This window comes from Gossypium hirsutum, chromosome D12 (genome assembly GCF_007990345.1).
Source record: "Gossypium hirsutum isolate 1008001.06 chromosome D12, Gossypium_hirsutum_v2.1, whole genome shotgun sequence".
NCBI lineage: Eukaryota > Viridiplantae > Streptophyta > Magnoliopsida > Malvales > Malvaceae > Gossypium > Gossypium hirsutum.
In genome coordinates this window covers 54,020,871-54,036,769 of record NC_053448.1, presented here as the reverse complement: position 1 = coordinate 54,036,769, position 15,899 = coordinate 54,020,871, and the positions used below count along the sequence as shown (strand labels likewise).

At 35.6% G+C, this 15,899-nt stretch overlaps 1 protein-coding gene across 1 annotated transcript; it reads left to right on the top strand.

The window, feature by feature from the left end:
• Nucleotides 1-14,795: 14,795 nt before the first annotated feature.
• LOC107944037 (uncharacterized) lies at nt 14,796-15,320 on the top strand. Its single transcript, XM_016877849.1, has one exon. It carries the CDS (start codon nt 14,796-14,798, stop codon nt 15,318-15,320), a length of 525 nt encoding a protein of 174 aa, XP_016733338.1.
• Nucleotides 15,321-15,899: the final 579 nt, after the last annotated feature.

The following is a 15,899-nucleotide window of genomic DNA, read 5'->3' as shown; positions in this document are numbered from 1 at the left end:
AATGGCTTTATATATAGGCTGAAAGAATTAAAATCACATACGCATATTTTTTGGACATTGCGGTAGTGAAAGAGATTGGGAGCGAGACGTGGAGGTGGTGGTCCTGTCTTTCGTCAGCCTGATGGGACTCCCATTTTGAATTTCGTGCATCCATTCTAATATTTATTCAAACTAATAATTTTCAATTTTCAATTTTAATTTGGACGTCAAAAATTATTCGATTAGTTTTAAAATTATTCAAATTATTGATTAATATATTAATTATTTTGATGATTAAAATATTACGATAATAAAATGTTAAATTATAATTAAAATCTAAAAAATTATAATGAAATTCAATTTACATTTTAAAATTTAGCTAATAATTTAATAAAAAATTCTACATATTAATTTTTGAAAAATATAATGCTAATAAGGCTTTTTTACACTAATAATATAAAATATATAATTATATTCTTAATTGGTATGTCAACCAGATTATATATCAAAATGGCATATTAAAGACAGTGGAGGGTGATGCATAAGTGGCACCACCTTTTTAAAAAAAAAATTAATCTTTTAAAAATAATTTTATATTAGTGGTGCATTATTGGTAGGCGGCACCACAAAAAATACGTGTTTCGAGTTTAGTATATACCAGCTTAGATATACGGGAATGGCATACGGGAAGGATCAACTTGATGAACCAAAGATTCTGTTAACAGAGGAATTTAATTGATCATTTTAATTAACAACATATTTTTATATAAAAAAAATCTAACCAAAATATTAATTTGTAAGGGAGATGAAAACGAAATTTCTTTATTCAAACCTAACAAGATAATGCCACCGCTTCCCTCTATTTGAAATTGGATGCATATGTAGGTTTCTAAATAATAAAATCTAATCACTTGAATCTACCAAATTTAAAACACCACAAAAATTCAAGTGGACGTCTTTCTATGATAAAATATCTTGTCCTTCTTTTTTCTTCTCCTTTCTTTATTTCTTTCTTCTTCCTCTGCTCTTTCTTCTCTTCTGCTATCTTTTTTTTTTTGTTAAACTACTCCTCTTCATCATGGGGGACCATTAAAAGCACCCTCAAATTTGCTTAACTGGTGCCGCCTATTGATATGGCACCACCCCCATATACCATTCCCGTATATCTAAGCAAGTATATACTAAACCCGAAACCCGTATTTTTTGTGGTGCCGCCTACCAATAATGCACCACTAATATAAAATTATTTTTTTAAAGATTGAAAAAATACATTTTTTTAAAAAAAGGTAGTGTCACTTATGCATCACCCTCCACCGTCTTTAATATGCCATTTTGATATATAATCTGATTGACATACCTGTTGACACCATTTTTTTGACAAAACGGGGTCCACTTAAATTTTGAAAACAAAAACGAAAACGGGAGTCGCCACTGATCCTTTTGGTGAGGTGTGATTGGGTCACCTCGTAAAGTGGTTGTTTTTTTAATATACAATTTAATTTTATTAAAACAATGATTTTGGTCCACGAAATTCAAAAAAATGGGTTCGGGAGTCGGTTACGTGCAAGGAAGGATTAGCACCCTCGCAACGCCCAAAAATTGGTACCTAGTTGATTAATTAATGTCTTGGTGTCGAAAATTAAAAAACTCGAAAAGAATTTAAAAATACGATCCCTCTTTATATTGTGTTATTTTAAAATTACTCGAATAAATCAAAAATGGAAAATGCCTCCTTATCTCGAAGTAACAAGATGTCACATCCAGTAAGTTAGGACCCGACATCTCATATTTTGAGAGTAAGTTTGCCTTTTATTTTTTCATTTAAACCTCATTTGTTTTCATTTTAAAAGGATATTCGGTTATTTAGGTTCAACGCGAGAAAAAAAATCAAAACCCAGTAAGTTAGGGCACGACTTCTCGAATTTCCAAATACTGAATATTGCATTTATTATTTTTTTGAAGAATCCTCATCTCGAGAAAACAACGTGTCATATCCAATGCGTTAGAACACAACTTATTAAATACCCGATAATGAGTTTTTTATTTATATTTTGATTAAAAAAATCTCGATTATTTAGATTCAACGAGAAGGATTGGAACCCAATACGTTAGGGCCCAATGCTTTCGAAGATCCCAAATACCGAATTTTGCCTTATCTTGAAAGTTTTTTAACGAAATAACTTTATAATTTGTAATCTTTTGAATGGATAAAAAACGATTGTATAATAATGTACAACGCGCAATGATAATTCGTAGACTAAAGCGTACACTAACGAATAATTGATGAATACAACAAACAAACATAACAACAATAATCTCTATTGTACATCATGCCAATATCAATATCAACATTCAAAAACTAATAAAAACGAGCCAATTAATACAGATACAAACCAAATGTACAAGCTTGGAAATAACTAAAAAAAAATGACATGAAAGAAATGGAAATTGTAAATCAATAAAGTATGTACAAGCATTTAAAATAAATAATATACTAGAAATTGAAATAACCAAAATAGATAATACTATATATATGATGTAGTAGGTGTACAAAGTTGAAATAAGTAAAATAAAAAAATAGAGAATTTGAAAGAAATAAAAATAAATATATAGAAAATTAAGTGAAATATAAAACTTGTAGTCCATAGAATATTGTATAGGTATGTACGTATAATGAAAATAATTTAATATAAACATTGAATATGTACAAAAATAACGTTGTATGAGAATATTATTACGTAGATTTTAAAAACCAATAAATCTATAAAAGTGAACCTTAAGAATATATTGTAAAATAAAACTATTAAAATGCAAATAATATTGAATTCACATATAATACATAAATAATAAATAAAAAAGAAAACAATTTCACGAGGACTTAAAATGATAATAGAGCAATAAATTTTGACGAAATTAATCATAAAGTTCAAGTAATATTATGCACGCTATTAAAATGATATATAATTTTAAAAAGAATTAAATATGTAAAGAAAATAATGTAACCATAAGTATTTAAATGAAATTTAAAGAAGATTGCGCATATTAAACTAATAGAAACTAAATTAAAGTCAAAACGAAAGTTAAAGGGAAGAAAACAAAATTGGGCAGAGTTAGAGGGTCGAATCGTAACACGCGCGTAATATGAGGGACCAAAAGGGAAATAATTCCGCGCCCTCGAAACGCATCATCTGAACTAGACTAAAATGAAACAAAAATAAAATGTCTGGCCAAATTTAAAAGAAATAAAAGGGTTGATCCGAATACGCTATAGTAGCAGGAGGACCATTTGTGCAAATATCCCACTGAGGCAAAAACGCGCGGATCCTTCCCCGAGTCGGGTCACCGTGCGGGTCGCACTCCTCTAAACGGCGTCGTTTTGGAGCCACTGAGTCTAACCCCAAACGGTGCTATTTCAAAAACCTCCAAATATCATTCTAAACCCTAAATCAGAAAAACCAAGTTACTTTCCTCTTCTTTCCAAAACAATCAGCAACCCTATGCCCCCATCCCTTCTTATCCGCCACTTTTTTGCCCAGGAACTCTTGCCAAACTCCGATAACAGCGAAGCAGACAAGGATTCCACGGCGAAATATGAAGGTAATCCCTTTTCTTTTCTCTTTTTGTATAGAAAATAGAAAGAAGCAAAGAAAAACAATAGAGAAACGCAGAAAAAATAAAAAATAAAAACAAAAATGGTGAGTCACCTTCTCAAATCTGATTTCTCTCTTTTTTCGATTGATTTTCTCTTTTTTTATTTCAATCCCCGTAAAAAATCGTTTATAGATTTGGTTGGCTCTTTTTATAGCCGAATAGAAATAAAAAATCAAAACGAAAAATACAATGTTTTTTCTTTTCCTTTGCCTATGCTGCCTTTGTTTGTTTGCGCGCAAGTAAGATCGTACGGAGGAGTAGTTCGTGGGGGGACGTGGCGAGGTGTGTACGGGGGCTCGTCACGCGCGGAGGGCTCGGCTGCGGCGCCTGAGTCTTCTAGGGTTTCCTGCTTTTGATTTTTGTTTTGGGCTACGTTGTGCTTTGGGCCAGGGTTAAATGTTTAGGTTAAAACGAGTCGGGCCACGTTGGTTTGGTCTGTATTATTCTTGGGCGCGTAATTATGGACGATAATAATAATAATTTAATTTTTTTATATTGGTTTTATTATCTATATTGGGCCGGGCAATGTTGGGCCATTACAATACCAATTAAGAATATAATTATATATTTTATATTATTAGTGTAAAAAAGCCTTACAAACACTATATTTTCAAAAATTAATATGTAGAATTTTTTATTAAATTTTAGCTAAATTTTAAAAAGTAAATTGAATTTCATTATAATTTTTTAGATTTTAATTGTAATTTAACATTTTATTATCGTAATATTTTAATCTTCAAAATAATTAATATATTTAATTATGTTCAATAATTTGAATAATTTTAAAACTAATCGAATAATTTTTTTGACGTCCAAATTAAAATTGAAAATTGAAAATTATTAATATTGAATAAATATTAGAATGGATGCACAAAATTCAAAATGGGAGTCCCATCAGGCTGACGAAAGACAGGACCACCACCTCCACGTCTCGCTCCCAATCTCTTTCACTACCGCCATGTCCAAAAAATATGCGTATGTGATTTTAATTCTTTCTGCCTATATATAAAGCCATTGTTTCTGTAGCGACCTTAAAAATTTGGGCACGGGCGCTAGTCGAAGTAATTATTGAAAATTCAAAAACAGAATCTCGATTTTATTTGAAAAAGGAGTGGCCACCGATCTTTTTTCTAGGCGTGATCGGACACCTAATAAATTCTCTTTTTAGAAGAAAAATTTATTTTTACTTTTTTTTTAAAAAAAGAGGTAATTTTAGGTTTACGTGAGAATCCAGAGAAAATAAGAGTTCGGAAGTCGGTTACGCACGAGGAAGGTATTAGCACCCTTGCGACGCCCAAAATTGGTATCTCGTTAAACGCATATTTTCTTAATTTTCAAAAAATACGAATTCAATTTAATATTTATTCGTGATCCGATTGAAACATAAGAATTAAAAAAACACGAGAATTTTGAAACATGATTTTTTTAAAAACACGAAAGTTTTTGAAACACGAGAATTCTTGAAAACACGAAGATTTTTGAAAACATGGAATTTTTGAAACACGACAATTTTTAAAAGACGAGAATTTTTTAAAATAAAAAAATTTTTAAAACACGAAAATTTGTGAAACACGAGAATTGTTGAAAACATGAAAATTTTTGAAAATACGAAAATTTTTGAAAACACAGAATGTAATTTTTTTAAAAACACGAGAATTTTGAAAAATAGATTCTTTTTTATTTTTGTTTTTTTTAAACACGAATATTTTTGAAACCAGGGAGATTTTTTTTAAACACAATTTTTTTGATTTTTTTATTAAGCACGTATCGTATTTAACACGAACCGGTGATATTCACTCAACATAGCAAGAGTATTCTTCTGGCTTCAACAGCGCCCACGCATCTCAAGAGTATTTGGTCCTATCCTCTTTTGTAAAGGATATCTTCGTCAATAACAAACCCTGCCGCCATTCACCTGATTGTTCTCTTGTCATTCTCGTTTGCTTGCTCGGGATACCTATGATTCTTAATGTACTCCAATATGTCATGGAAGCATGGCCGTCTATCTGACTCCTTCTCAATGCTAAAACAGTGCGAGGACCTCATATATGCTCATTTGGAGAGGCATTATTTATGTTTCTCTGTTTGCTTTGAACATTAAAGCCAAGGTGGCCAGGGCATCAGCCAACTGGTTTTCCTCTCGTGGGAAGTAATGAAAAGTCACTTCTTTGAATTCTTTGACCAATTCTGCCACGAGATCGCAATACTTGACTAATTTTGAATCTCTTACTTCCCAGTCTCTGCGAATTTGATAAATCACTAATGCTGAATCCCCATACAGCTCTAAGATTTCTATTTTCCGTTCAATAGCTGCACGAAGTCCTATGATGCAAGCTTCATATTCCGTTATGTTATTGGTACAGAAGAAATTCAATCTGGCAGTGAGCGGGTAAAGGTTCCCTTCCGGTGACACTAAGACTGCTCCTATCCCGTTCCCCAATGCGTTCAATGCACCATCAAAACTCACTTCCATGATTGATCTTTTGATGATTCACTTTCGAAAATGCACATCAAGTCTTCATCTGGGAAATCGAATCTCAACGGCTCATATTCCTCCATTGCTCGACTTGCCAAGAAGTCAGCTATCGCGCTTCCTTTTATCGACTTTTGGCTCCCATACACAATGTCATATTCAGACAGTAAGATTTGCCATCGTGCGATTCTCCCTGAAAGTGCGAGTGATTCCATTATGTACTTTAATGGATCTAGCTTGGAAATTAAAAATGTCGTATGATACAACATGTATTGTCTGAGCCCTCGAACTACCCAAACCAATGCACAATAGAATTTTTTAATTGACGGGTACTTAGCCTTATATTCTGTGAACTTTTTGCAGAGGTAGTAAATCGCCTTTTCTCTTTTCCCAGACTCATCATGTTGCCCCAGTATGCAACCTATTGAGTTTTCAAATATGGTCAGATAAAATATCATGTTGCCTCACTCCATTCTCCCGGATTATGCTTTCAAAGGAGTCGAAAAATTGGATCACACTGGTTGGTAAGTTGAGCAATGAATTGAGCAATGTAATTCAACTTTCCTAAAAATCCTCTAACTTCCTTTTACGTAAGCGGAGGTGGCAGTTCTTGTATGACCTTTATCCTATCTGGATCAACCTCAATACCCCTCTCGTTGATAATGAAACCTAGCAATTTCCCTGAGGTAGCCCCGAATGTACACTTGGCAGGGTTAAGCTTCAACTGGAACTTTCTTAATCTTTCGAACAACTTTCTAAGGTTCCCAACATGCTCTTTTTCTCCTCGGGATTTGGCAATCATATCATCAACATAAGCTTCTATTTCTTTGTACATCATATCATGGAATAACGTCACCATGACTCTCTGATATGTTGCCCCAGCATTCTTTAATCCGAACAGCATTACCTTATAGCAGAATGTCCTTCACATTGTTATGAATGTAGTTTTCTCCATATCCTCGGGAGCCATCTTTATCTGATTATAACCTGAGAAGCCATCCATGAAAGAAAACAAAGAATGTTTTGTCGTATTATCCACCAAAGTATCGATGTGTGGTAAAGGAAAGTTATCATTGGGGCTTACTTAATTCAGATCCCGATAATCTACGCACATTCGCACCTTGCCATCCTTCTTCGGTACCGGGACTATGTTAGCTACCCACTCTGGATATTTGGAGACTTGTAGGAAGCCAGCGTCAAATTGTTTCTTGACTTCTTCTTTTATCTTCAACAGCATTTCGGGTCTCATCCTTCTTAGTTTCTGTTGAACAGGTTTGCATTCTGGTTTCAGTGGGAGCTTATGGACCACAATATCTGTGTTCAACTCTGGCATATCCTGATAAGACCAGGCAAACACATCCTTGTATTCATGGAGCAAGGCGATTAAATCCCGCTTGGTGTTTGTTGAAATGAAAGTCTCAATCTTCACTTCTTGTTTCTTTTCTTCACTCCCCAAGTTCACTAAATCAACAGATTCTTGATGGGGTAGGATCTGTTTCTCTTCTTGTTCTACCATTCTCAGTAAGTCAGGAGACGAGACAAAATCTTCAGCATTTTCTTCGGCTTCGAATTCTCCTAAACAAACAGCTTTCTCGAAATCGATTCCAGGACTTGTAACGGGATTGTTCATGCCATGGATATCTGAGTACGTGAAAGGTGAATGGGAAATAAAACTGTAGAGGTACATTAAAGTATTGGAATCAACACACACAATGTTATAGAATGATATGAGATACATGGAGAGAAAGGATATGAAGCGATGGGGTAATTATGAAACTGATGGAAATGAAAAGATCATGACAAAATGCATCTTCATTAATGTTTCATTGAAATTATAAAGAGCAAATATAAGCTCTTACAAAAAGAATCCCACTATTTAGGGGCACACAAAATAAATGGAGAAATAACATTGGGCATTACTCTGGAGAGGACTTAGAAACTACAAGAAGGTCCACAGCAGTCCAATTGTTTAAAACATATCCTGGAGGACAGGGGTGTATCATTGAAACATCCTCAATTGTATCACTCTCGTTGAGCTCAGCATCCATAGCTTTAGCTCTTAGATGCGTTTTATAAGAATGACGTGATTTTAGACTTGTAGTGTCACAACAGTGGATTATGCGGTTCTAACCTTAGTGAATGGTTAGGGTGATATGTACATGCAATGCATGAATGAATGAATGAATGACAAGTGAATATTAGTCATGAATAAATATACAAGAATTTGGTGTTGATTTCAAGATAGCCCCATATTTTGGCGTTCCATTAATCAAAAGAGCCCATCACAAAACATTTTTCCATCTTGGACTTAACAGTTACATAAATTCTCTGGCCACATCGCCTTGTTTCTTCACTCGTCCTAGGAACTCTGACATGCTTGATCCTTGGCTTAGAGATAATTGGCAACTGAGAGCTTCGGCCTCATCTGATAATTGCACAATTTGCACAGTCGCCTTGCGAATTTCATTGACTAAACTTCAGCCCATGTATCAGTCATCCCTGAAAACTTCATTAGCTTTTTCTTGAAGGTCATTGGTTTAAACTCCTTCACATATATCTTGTTAAGTTGTACGTTGTCAATGCGAAGTAGAGCATAATACTCTTCTATGGTCGGAGTCATATCTTCCTGATTGAAAGTGAAACACTGATAGGCTGGATCCCAGAATCGAACCATGGCTTGAATCAACTACTTGTTCACATTGATTGCTATCAAGTGAGCTATATCCCCGTACTTTCAATGAAGATGCCTCTAGTATCTGAGCCCAACTGTTTCCAAATCCTTGTCAAGTCTTCAAGATCATTCTGACGCACATTCGAAGTCACATGCTCGGGAAGATCAAAGGTGTATCCTTCCTTTAAATTGTCCCCTTTCACTTTTTGAGTCCTCAAAGACCAATCTCGGACTACAACATTTTTCTCGATTACTTGTGTAATCGACTCCTCCATCAGAAACCCGTTTTTGGCAACCAATCTTTAATCAACACCTTCCTAATAAGATGCCTATGATGCATGGTGAAAAATAAAATGAAGAATGTAATCACTGAATTTTGTCCGTGAATAATTTTGTGTTTAAAAAAATTGCATTTTGACCCCTAAATTTTTTTAAAACTACATTTCTACCCCTAAACTTTTTGAAACTACATTTTGACCCCTAAACTTTCTCGAAATTACATTTTGACACCTAAACTTCCTCGAAATTATGTTTCAGCCCAAAAATTTCCCTATGTTTGCATTTTAGTCCTTATGTCAGAAAATCCCCAATAATCCGGTGGATTTCGTGCACCTGCCCCACGATTTTCGGCCGCCGGTCTAGGGCATGGCCTCCCCCACCTGCTACCTGCAAAAAAGAAGCAAAATCAACTATAAAAAGGAGTTGAAACTCAAAAAAAGAAAACTCCCCACCCACGAATCTCTAAAAAAAATTCAAAGAGAAAAAAAAAAGCTTCAAAAATAAGAAAAAGGGGAGAGAAAGGAAAGAAAAGAAAAAGGTCCGGTGGAGTTGACGGTGGCAGCTCGAACGGCGGCGTGAAAGAAGCGACGGTGTAGGGGGCACGATCAAAAAAAGAAAAAAAAGAGAGTTTCAAAAAAAAATTTCAGCAGCAAAAAGAAAGAGGAGAAAGAGGAAGAAGAAAGAAAGGAAGAGAGGAGAGGAGCGATGGTGGTGCAGCGGTAGCGTGAAGGAGGCCGAACGGAGAAGAAGAAGGAGAAAAAAGAAGAAAAAGAGAAAGAATGAAGGAAGAAAAAGAAAAAATATTTTTTTAACAGTCGGGACAAACCGACCCGACCCGACTCTGACTCGAACACCGCGACCCGACCCGCCACCTGCATACCCAGGCCAAGCCCAGCAGCCCAAAGAAAAAACAAAAAAAGAGGCAAAAAAAAGAAACAGGCCAAAAACAGCCCAAGCGCAGGCCCAACGGCAGGCCTAGCAGGCCAGCAAGCCCAACACCAGCAGCAGGCCCAATAGCACAGGCCCCAAAGGCAGCAGGCCAAAAAAAAGAAGAGAAAAAAGAAAAAAGAAAAAAGAAAAAAGAAAAAAGAAAAAAGAAAAAGAAGAAAAAAAGGAAAAATGGTTCAATTTGTGTAACTCTTTCGACGAAGCTCGTGTTTTGGATATTTTCGGTAATTTCGTTTATTTCATTTTTAATTTAATGCTCGTATTTTTATGCTATTTCGTTTTAATATTAATAGCACTTTATGCATTTTTATATTTTTGTATTTATATTTTTAATTTAATTTAATTTTAATTTTATTTTAAATTTAAATAATTTCAATAAATAAGGCAACGAATCGATTTAACATTAAATCGTTGATTTCATCGCTATGTTGGGTGAATATCATCGGTTTGTGTTAAACACGATACGCCCTTTTTTAAAAAAAATCGAAAATATTCTAAAATGCTCATTTTTTTTAATTCTCGTGTTTTAATAGAATCACGATTAAATATTAAGTTGAATCGATTTGACACTAATTCGATGATTTCATCGCCATGTAGGGATGAATATCATTGATTCGTGTTAAATACGGTACTTCTTAAAAAATAGGGTTTCAAAAATTTTCATGTTTTCAAAAAAATTTCTCGTGTTTCAAAAATTTCCGTGTTTTAAAAAAAAATTTCTTGTTCTCAAAAATTTTCATGTTTCAAAAATCTTCGTGTTTTAAAAATTTCAGTGTTTCAAAAATTTTTGTGTTTTCAAAAAAATTTCCCGTGTTTTTAAAAATTCTCGTATATCGAAAATTTTTTTGTTTTCAAAAAAAAATTTCATGTTTCATAAATTTCCGTGTTTTCAAAAAAAATTCCCGTTTTTCAAAAATTTTTCGTGTTTTAAAAAATTGATAGTGTTTCATAAATTTTCGTGTTTCAAAATTTTCGTGTTTTTTTAAAAACAATTCGTGTTTTTTTAAAAACAATTCGTGTTTCTAAAATTCTCGTATTTTAAAAAAAAATCGTGTTTTCAAAAAAAGAAAAAGTTGTTGTGCTTTAAAATTCTCGTGTTTCAATCGGATCACGACTAATATTAAATTGAACTCGTATTTTTGAAAATGAAGATAATGCGCGTTTAACGAGATATCAATTTTGGGCGTTGCAAGGGTGCTAATACCTTCCTCGCGCGTAATCGACTCCCGAACCCTAATTTTCTCTGGATTTTTACGTGGACCTAAAATTACCTCTTTTTTAGAAAAGTTTAAAAATGAATTTTTCTTCTAAAAAGAGAATTTTGTAGGTGTCCGATCACACCTAGAAAAAATATCGGTGGCGACTCTTTTTTTCAAATAAAATCGAGATTCAGTTTTCAAATTTACAAAATTACATCGACTAGCACCCGTACCCGAAATTTTTAGTTCGCTACAGCTGGCGACTCCACTGGGGACCTTTTTGAGAGTCGAGTCTGATGTTAAACGCGCGTTGTCAAATTTTCAAAAATTCTTGTTCAAATTAATTTTTAATCGTGATTCTTGAATTTTATTTTTTTTGAAGAATCATGCATCCGCATCCGGTTTTGAAATTAATATTTTTCTAACCTGTTTTATTTTCGTGTTTTTTTTTCAGCTTTTAGTTTGTTTTTTTAGTAAAAATAAAAATAAAAAGGTTTGCAAGTTTCTCCCCACACACCATGCACTTACATTCTTGCATAACATGAGATCTCTACCCGAGCTCCGTCCGTTTAAGTGGAAGTAAACGTTATGCCTTCGTGAGTTAAATCGTCCCTCCGTACAGGCTAGTGAATTACTTCCGGGTTACATATGACTTATGCTTTCGTGAGTTAACTTGTCCCTCTGCATAGGCATAAGTAAATGTAATCCCTCGAATTGAGCTCGCGAGCCCTGACGGGCGATAACCGAGGCTCTATACTAACCTTAGTAGGTGACAGTATGGACAATTCGAGTACCACTCTAGAACCGAAACCACATATAGTGAACCGTACGAGCCACCCAATTAGAGCTATGCCGAATCTCTATCCGATGAATAGTCACCAAAATAAGTACACGGGAGAAACGCCTCTTACCTTTTATTTCTTTTACATTTACACTTATTTGCAAGTAAATTGAGTCTGTTTAATAAATTGGGTTGGATAGATTGTCCGATGGTATGTGGGGTAGGTTTCTTGTAAAGCATGTTAGGGCAAAAAAAATGTGGGTCTGTTCCACCAAATTACATGATTGAATAGCTTAATTTGTTAAATTTTCCATAGTCTTTATTTTTCTTTTTTTCCTCTGTTTATTTCTGTTGTGATCACTAACCAAGGTTATTCGTTCTTCATTTCATTTTTCATCATGCATCATAGGTATCTCATTGGGAATGTGTTGATTAGAGATTGGTTTCCAAAAACGGGTTTCTGATGGAGGAGTCAATTACACAAGTAACCGAGAAGGATGCCGTAGTTAGAGATTGGTCTTTGAGGACCCAAAAAGCAAAAGGGACAGTTTAATGGAAAGATATATCTCTAATCTTTCCAGGAAGGCGACTTCGAATGATCGTCAGAATAACCCTGAAGATTTGACTAGGATCTGGAAACAATGAGACTCAGGCACTAGGGGCATCTTTATTGGCAAAATATCTTGTAATGGACTCTTTCGATAAACGAAACGCCAAAATATGAGACTATCTTAAAATCAACACCATTTTTTTTCCATACTCATGCATGGCTAACATTCATTGGTCATTCATTCATTCATTCATTCATTCATTGCATGTACATATCACCCTTACCATTCAAAAAGGCTAAGACCGCATAATCCACAGTTACCACACCACGAGTCTGGAATCACATCACTCTTACAGGACGCGTTTAAGAGCTAGAACTATGGATGCTGAGCTCAACGAGAGTGATACAATTGAGGATGTTTCAATGATACACCCCTGTCTTCCAGGATATGTTTTGAACAATTGGACTGCTGTGGACCTTCTTGTAGTTTCTAAGTCCTCTCCAAAGTAATGCCCAATGTTACTTTTCCATTTGTTTTGTGTGCCCCTAAATAGTGAGGTTCCTTTTGTAAGAGCTTATGTTTGGTCTTTATCATTTCAATGAACATTAATGAAGATGCATTTTGTCACGATCTTTTCATTTCTATCAGTTTCATAATTACCCTCATCGCTTCATATCCTTTCTCTCCATATATCTCATTCCATAACATTGTGTTTGTTTATTCCAATACTTTGATGCTCTCCTATAGCAGTCTTTTCTATCCGTCTTTCAAGTGCTCAGATATCCATGGCATGAACAATCCCGTTACAAGTCCTGAAATCGATTTTGAGAAGGTTGTTTGTTTAGGAGAGTTCAAAGCTGAGGAAGATGCTGAAGATTGTGTCTCATCTCCTGACTTACTGAGAATGGTAGAACAAGAAGAGAAACAGATCCTACCCTATCAAGAATCTGTTGAGGTAGTGAATTTGGGGAATGAAGAAATGAAACAAGAAGTGAAGATTGGGACTTCTATTTCAGAAAACACCAGGCAGGAATTGATCACGGTTCTTCATGAGTACAAGGATGTGTTTGCCTGGTCTTATCAGGATATGCCAGGGTTGAACACGGATATTGTGGTCTATAAGCTCCCACTGAAACCAGAATACAAACTTGTTCAACAGAAGCTAAGAAGGATGAGACCTGAAATGCTGTTGAAGATAAAATAAGTTAAGAAACAATTTGATGCTGGCTTCCTACAAGTCTCCAAGTATCCAGAATGGGTAGCTAATATAGTCACAGTGCCGAAGAAAGATGGTAAGGTACGAATGTGTGTGGATTATCGTGATCTAAATCAAGCAAGCCTTAAGGATAACTTTCCTTTACCATACATCGACACTTTAGTGGATAATACGGCAAAGCATTCTCTGTTTTCTTTCATGGATAGCTTCTCAGGTTATAATCAGATAAAGATGGCTCCCGAGGACATGGAGAAAACTACATTCATAACAATGTGGGGAACCTTTTGCTATAAGGTAATGCCGTTCGGATTAAAGAATGTTGGGGCAACATATCAGAGGGCCATGGTGACGTTGTTCCATGATATGATGCATAAAGAAATAGAAGTTTATGTCGATGATATGATTGCCAAATCTCGGGAAGAAAATGAGCCTGTTGGAAATCTCAAAAAGCTTTTCAAAAGGCTAAGAACGTTCCAGTTGAAGGTTAACCCGGCCAAATGTACGTTCGGGGCTACCTCAGAAAAGCTGTTAGGGTTCATTGTCAGTGAGAGAGGTATCGAAGTTGATCCAGATAAGATAAAAGCTATACAAGAATTACCTTCCCCGCGCACACAAAAGGAAGTCAGAGGATTTCTAGGAAGGTTAAATTACATTGCTCGATCCATCGCTCAACTTACCAATCAGTGTGATCCAATTTTTTGACTCCTTCGAAAGCATAATCCGGGAGAATGGAACGAGGAGTGCCAAGTTGCCTTTGACAAGATAAAACAGTATCTATCTAATCCTCCGGTACTAGTACCACCAACCCCTGGAAAACCCTTAATATTGTACCTGACCGTGTTTGAGAACTCAATGGGTTGCGTACTAGGGCAACATGATGAGTCATCAAAGGAGAAATAATGGAAGATGAGCTTCGATGGCGCATCGAATGCATTGGGGCATGGGATCGAAGTAATCTTGGTGTCGCCGGAAGGAGATCATTACCCGCTCACTGCCAAATTGAACTTCTTCTGTACCAATAATATAGAGGAATATGAAGCTTGCATCATGGGGCTTCGTGCAGCTATCGAGAGGAAAATCAAAATCTTAGAAGTACACGGGGACTCAGCATTGGTCATCTATCAAATCCGTGGAGATTGGGAAGTGAGGGATTTGAAATTAGTCAAATATCGCGATCTCGTTGCAGAATTGGTCAAAGAGTTCTATGAAGTGACTTTTAACTACTTTCCACGAGAAGAGAACCAATTGGCTGATGCTCTGGCCACCCTGGCTTCAATGTTCAAGGCAAACAGAGAAACTGAGATAATGTCCATCCAAATGAGTATATATGAGACCCCCGCACACTGTTTTAGTATTGAGGAGGAGTCAGATAGACGACCATGGTTCCATGATATCTTGGAGTATATCAAGAATCAAAGGTACCCCGAGCAAGCAAACGAGAATGACAAAAGAACAATCAGGAGAATGGCGATCGGATTTGTTCTTGACGGGGATATTCTTTACAAAAGGGGAAAAGATCAAGTGCTCCTGAGGTGCGTGGACGCTGTTGAAGCCAGAAAGATACTTGAATAGGTTCATGAAGGAATTTGTGGAACGCACGCCAGTGGTTTCACTATGGCCAGGCAGATTATGAGACTTGGTTATTATTGGCTGACGATGGAAAGCGATTGCATTGGCTACGCACGAAAGTGCCACAAATGTCAAATTTATGGCGATAAAATTTATGCAGCTCCGTCGCCCCTTCATGTCATGACTTCTCCGTGGCCTTTTTCTATGTGGGGCATGGATGTTATGGGGCCAATTTCCCCGAAAGCTTCCAATGGACATCAATTCATCTTTGTGGTTATAGACTACTTCACAAAATGGGTAGAAGCCACTTCGTTTGCTAATGTGACGAAGGCTGCAGTCTGTAGGTTCTTAAAAAAGGAGATCATATGTCGATATGGTATGCCTGAAAGAATCATTTCAGATAATCCTTCAAATTTGAACAACAAGATGATGAAAGAAGTATGCGGGCAATTTCAGATAAAGCATCATAATTCTTCACCCTATCATCCGAAGATGAGCGGAGCAGTAGAAGCGGCTAAGAAGAACATTAAGAGGATTATTGGGAAGATGACTGAGACATATAAAGATTGGCACGAGAAGCTA

Coding starts and splice junctions, on each gene's coding strand:
- LOC107944037 (XM_016877849.1), top strand. CDS start 14,796: ATGGGGCTTCGTGCAGCTATCGAGAGGAAAATCAAAATCTTAGAAGTA.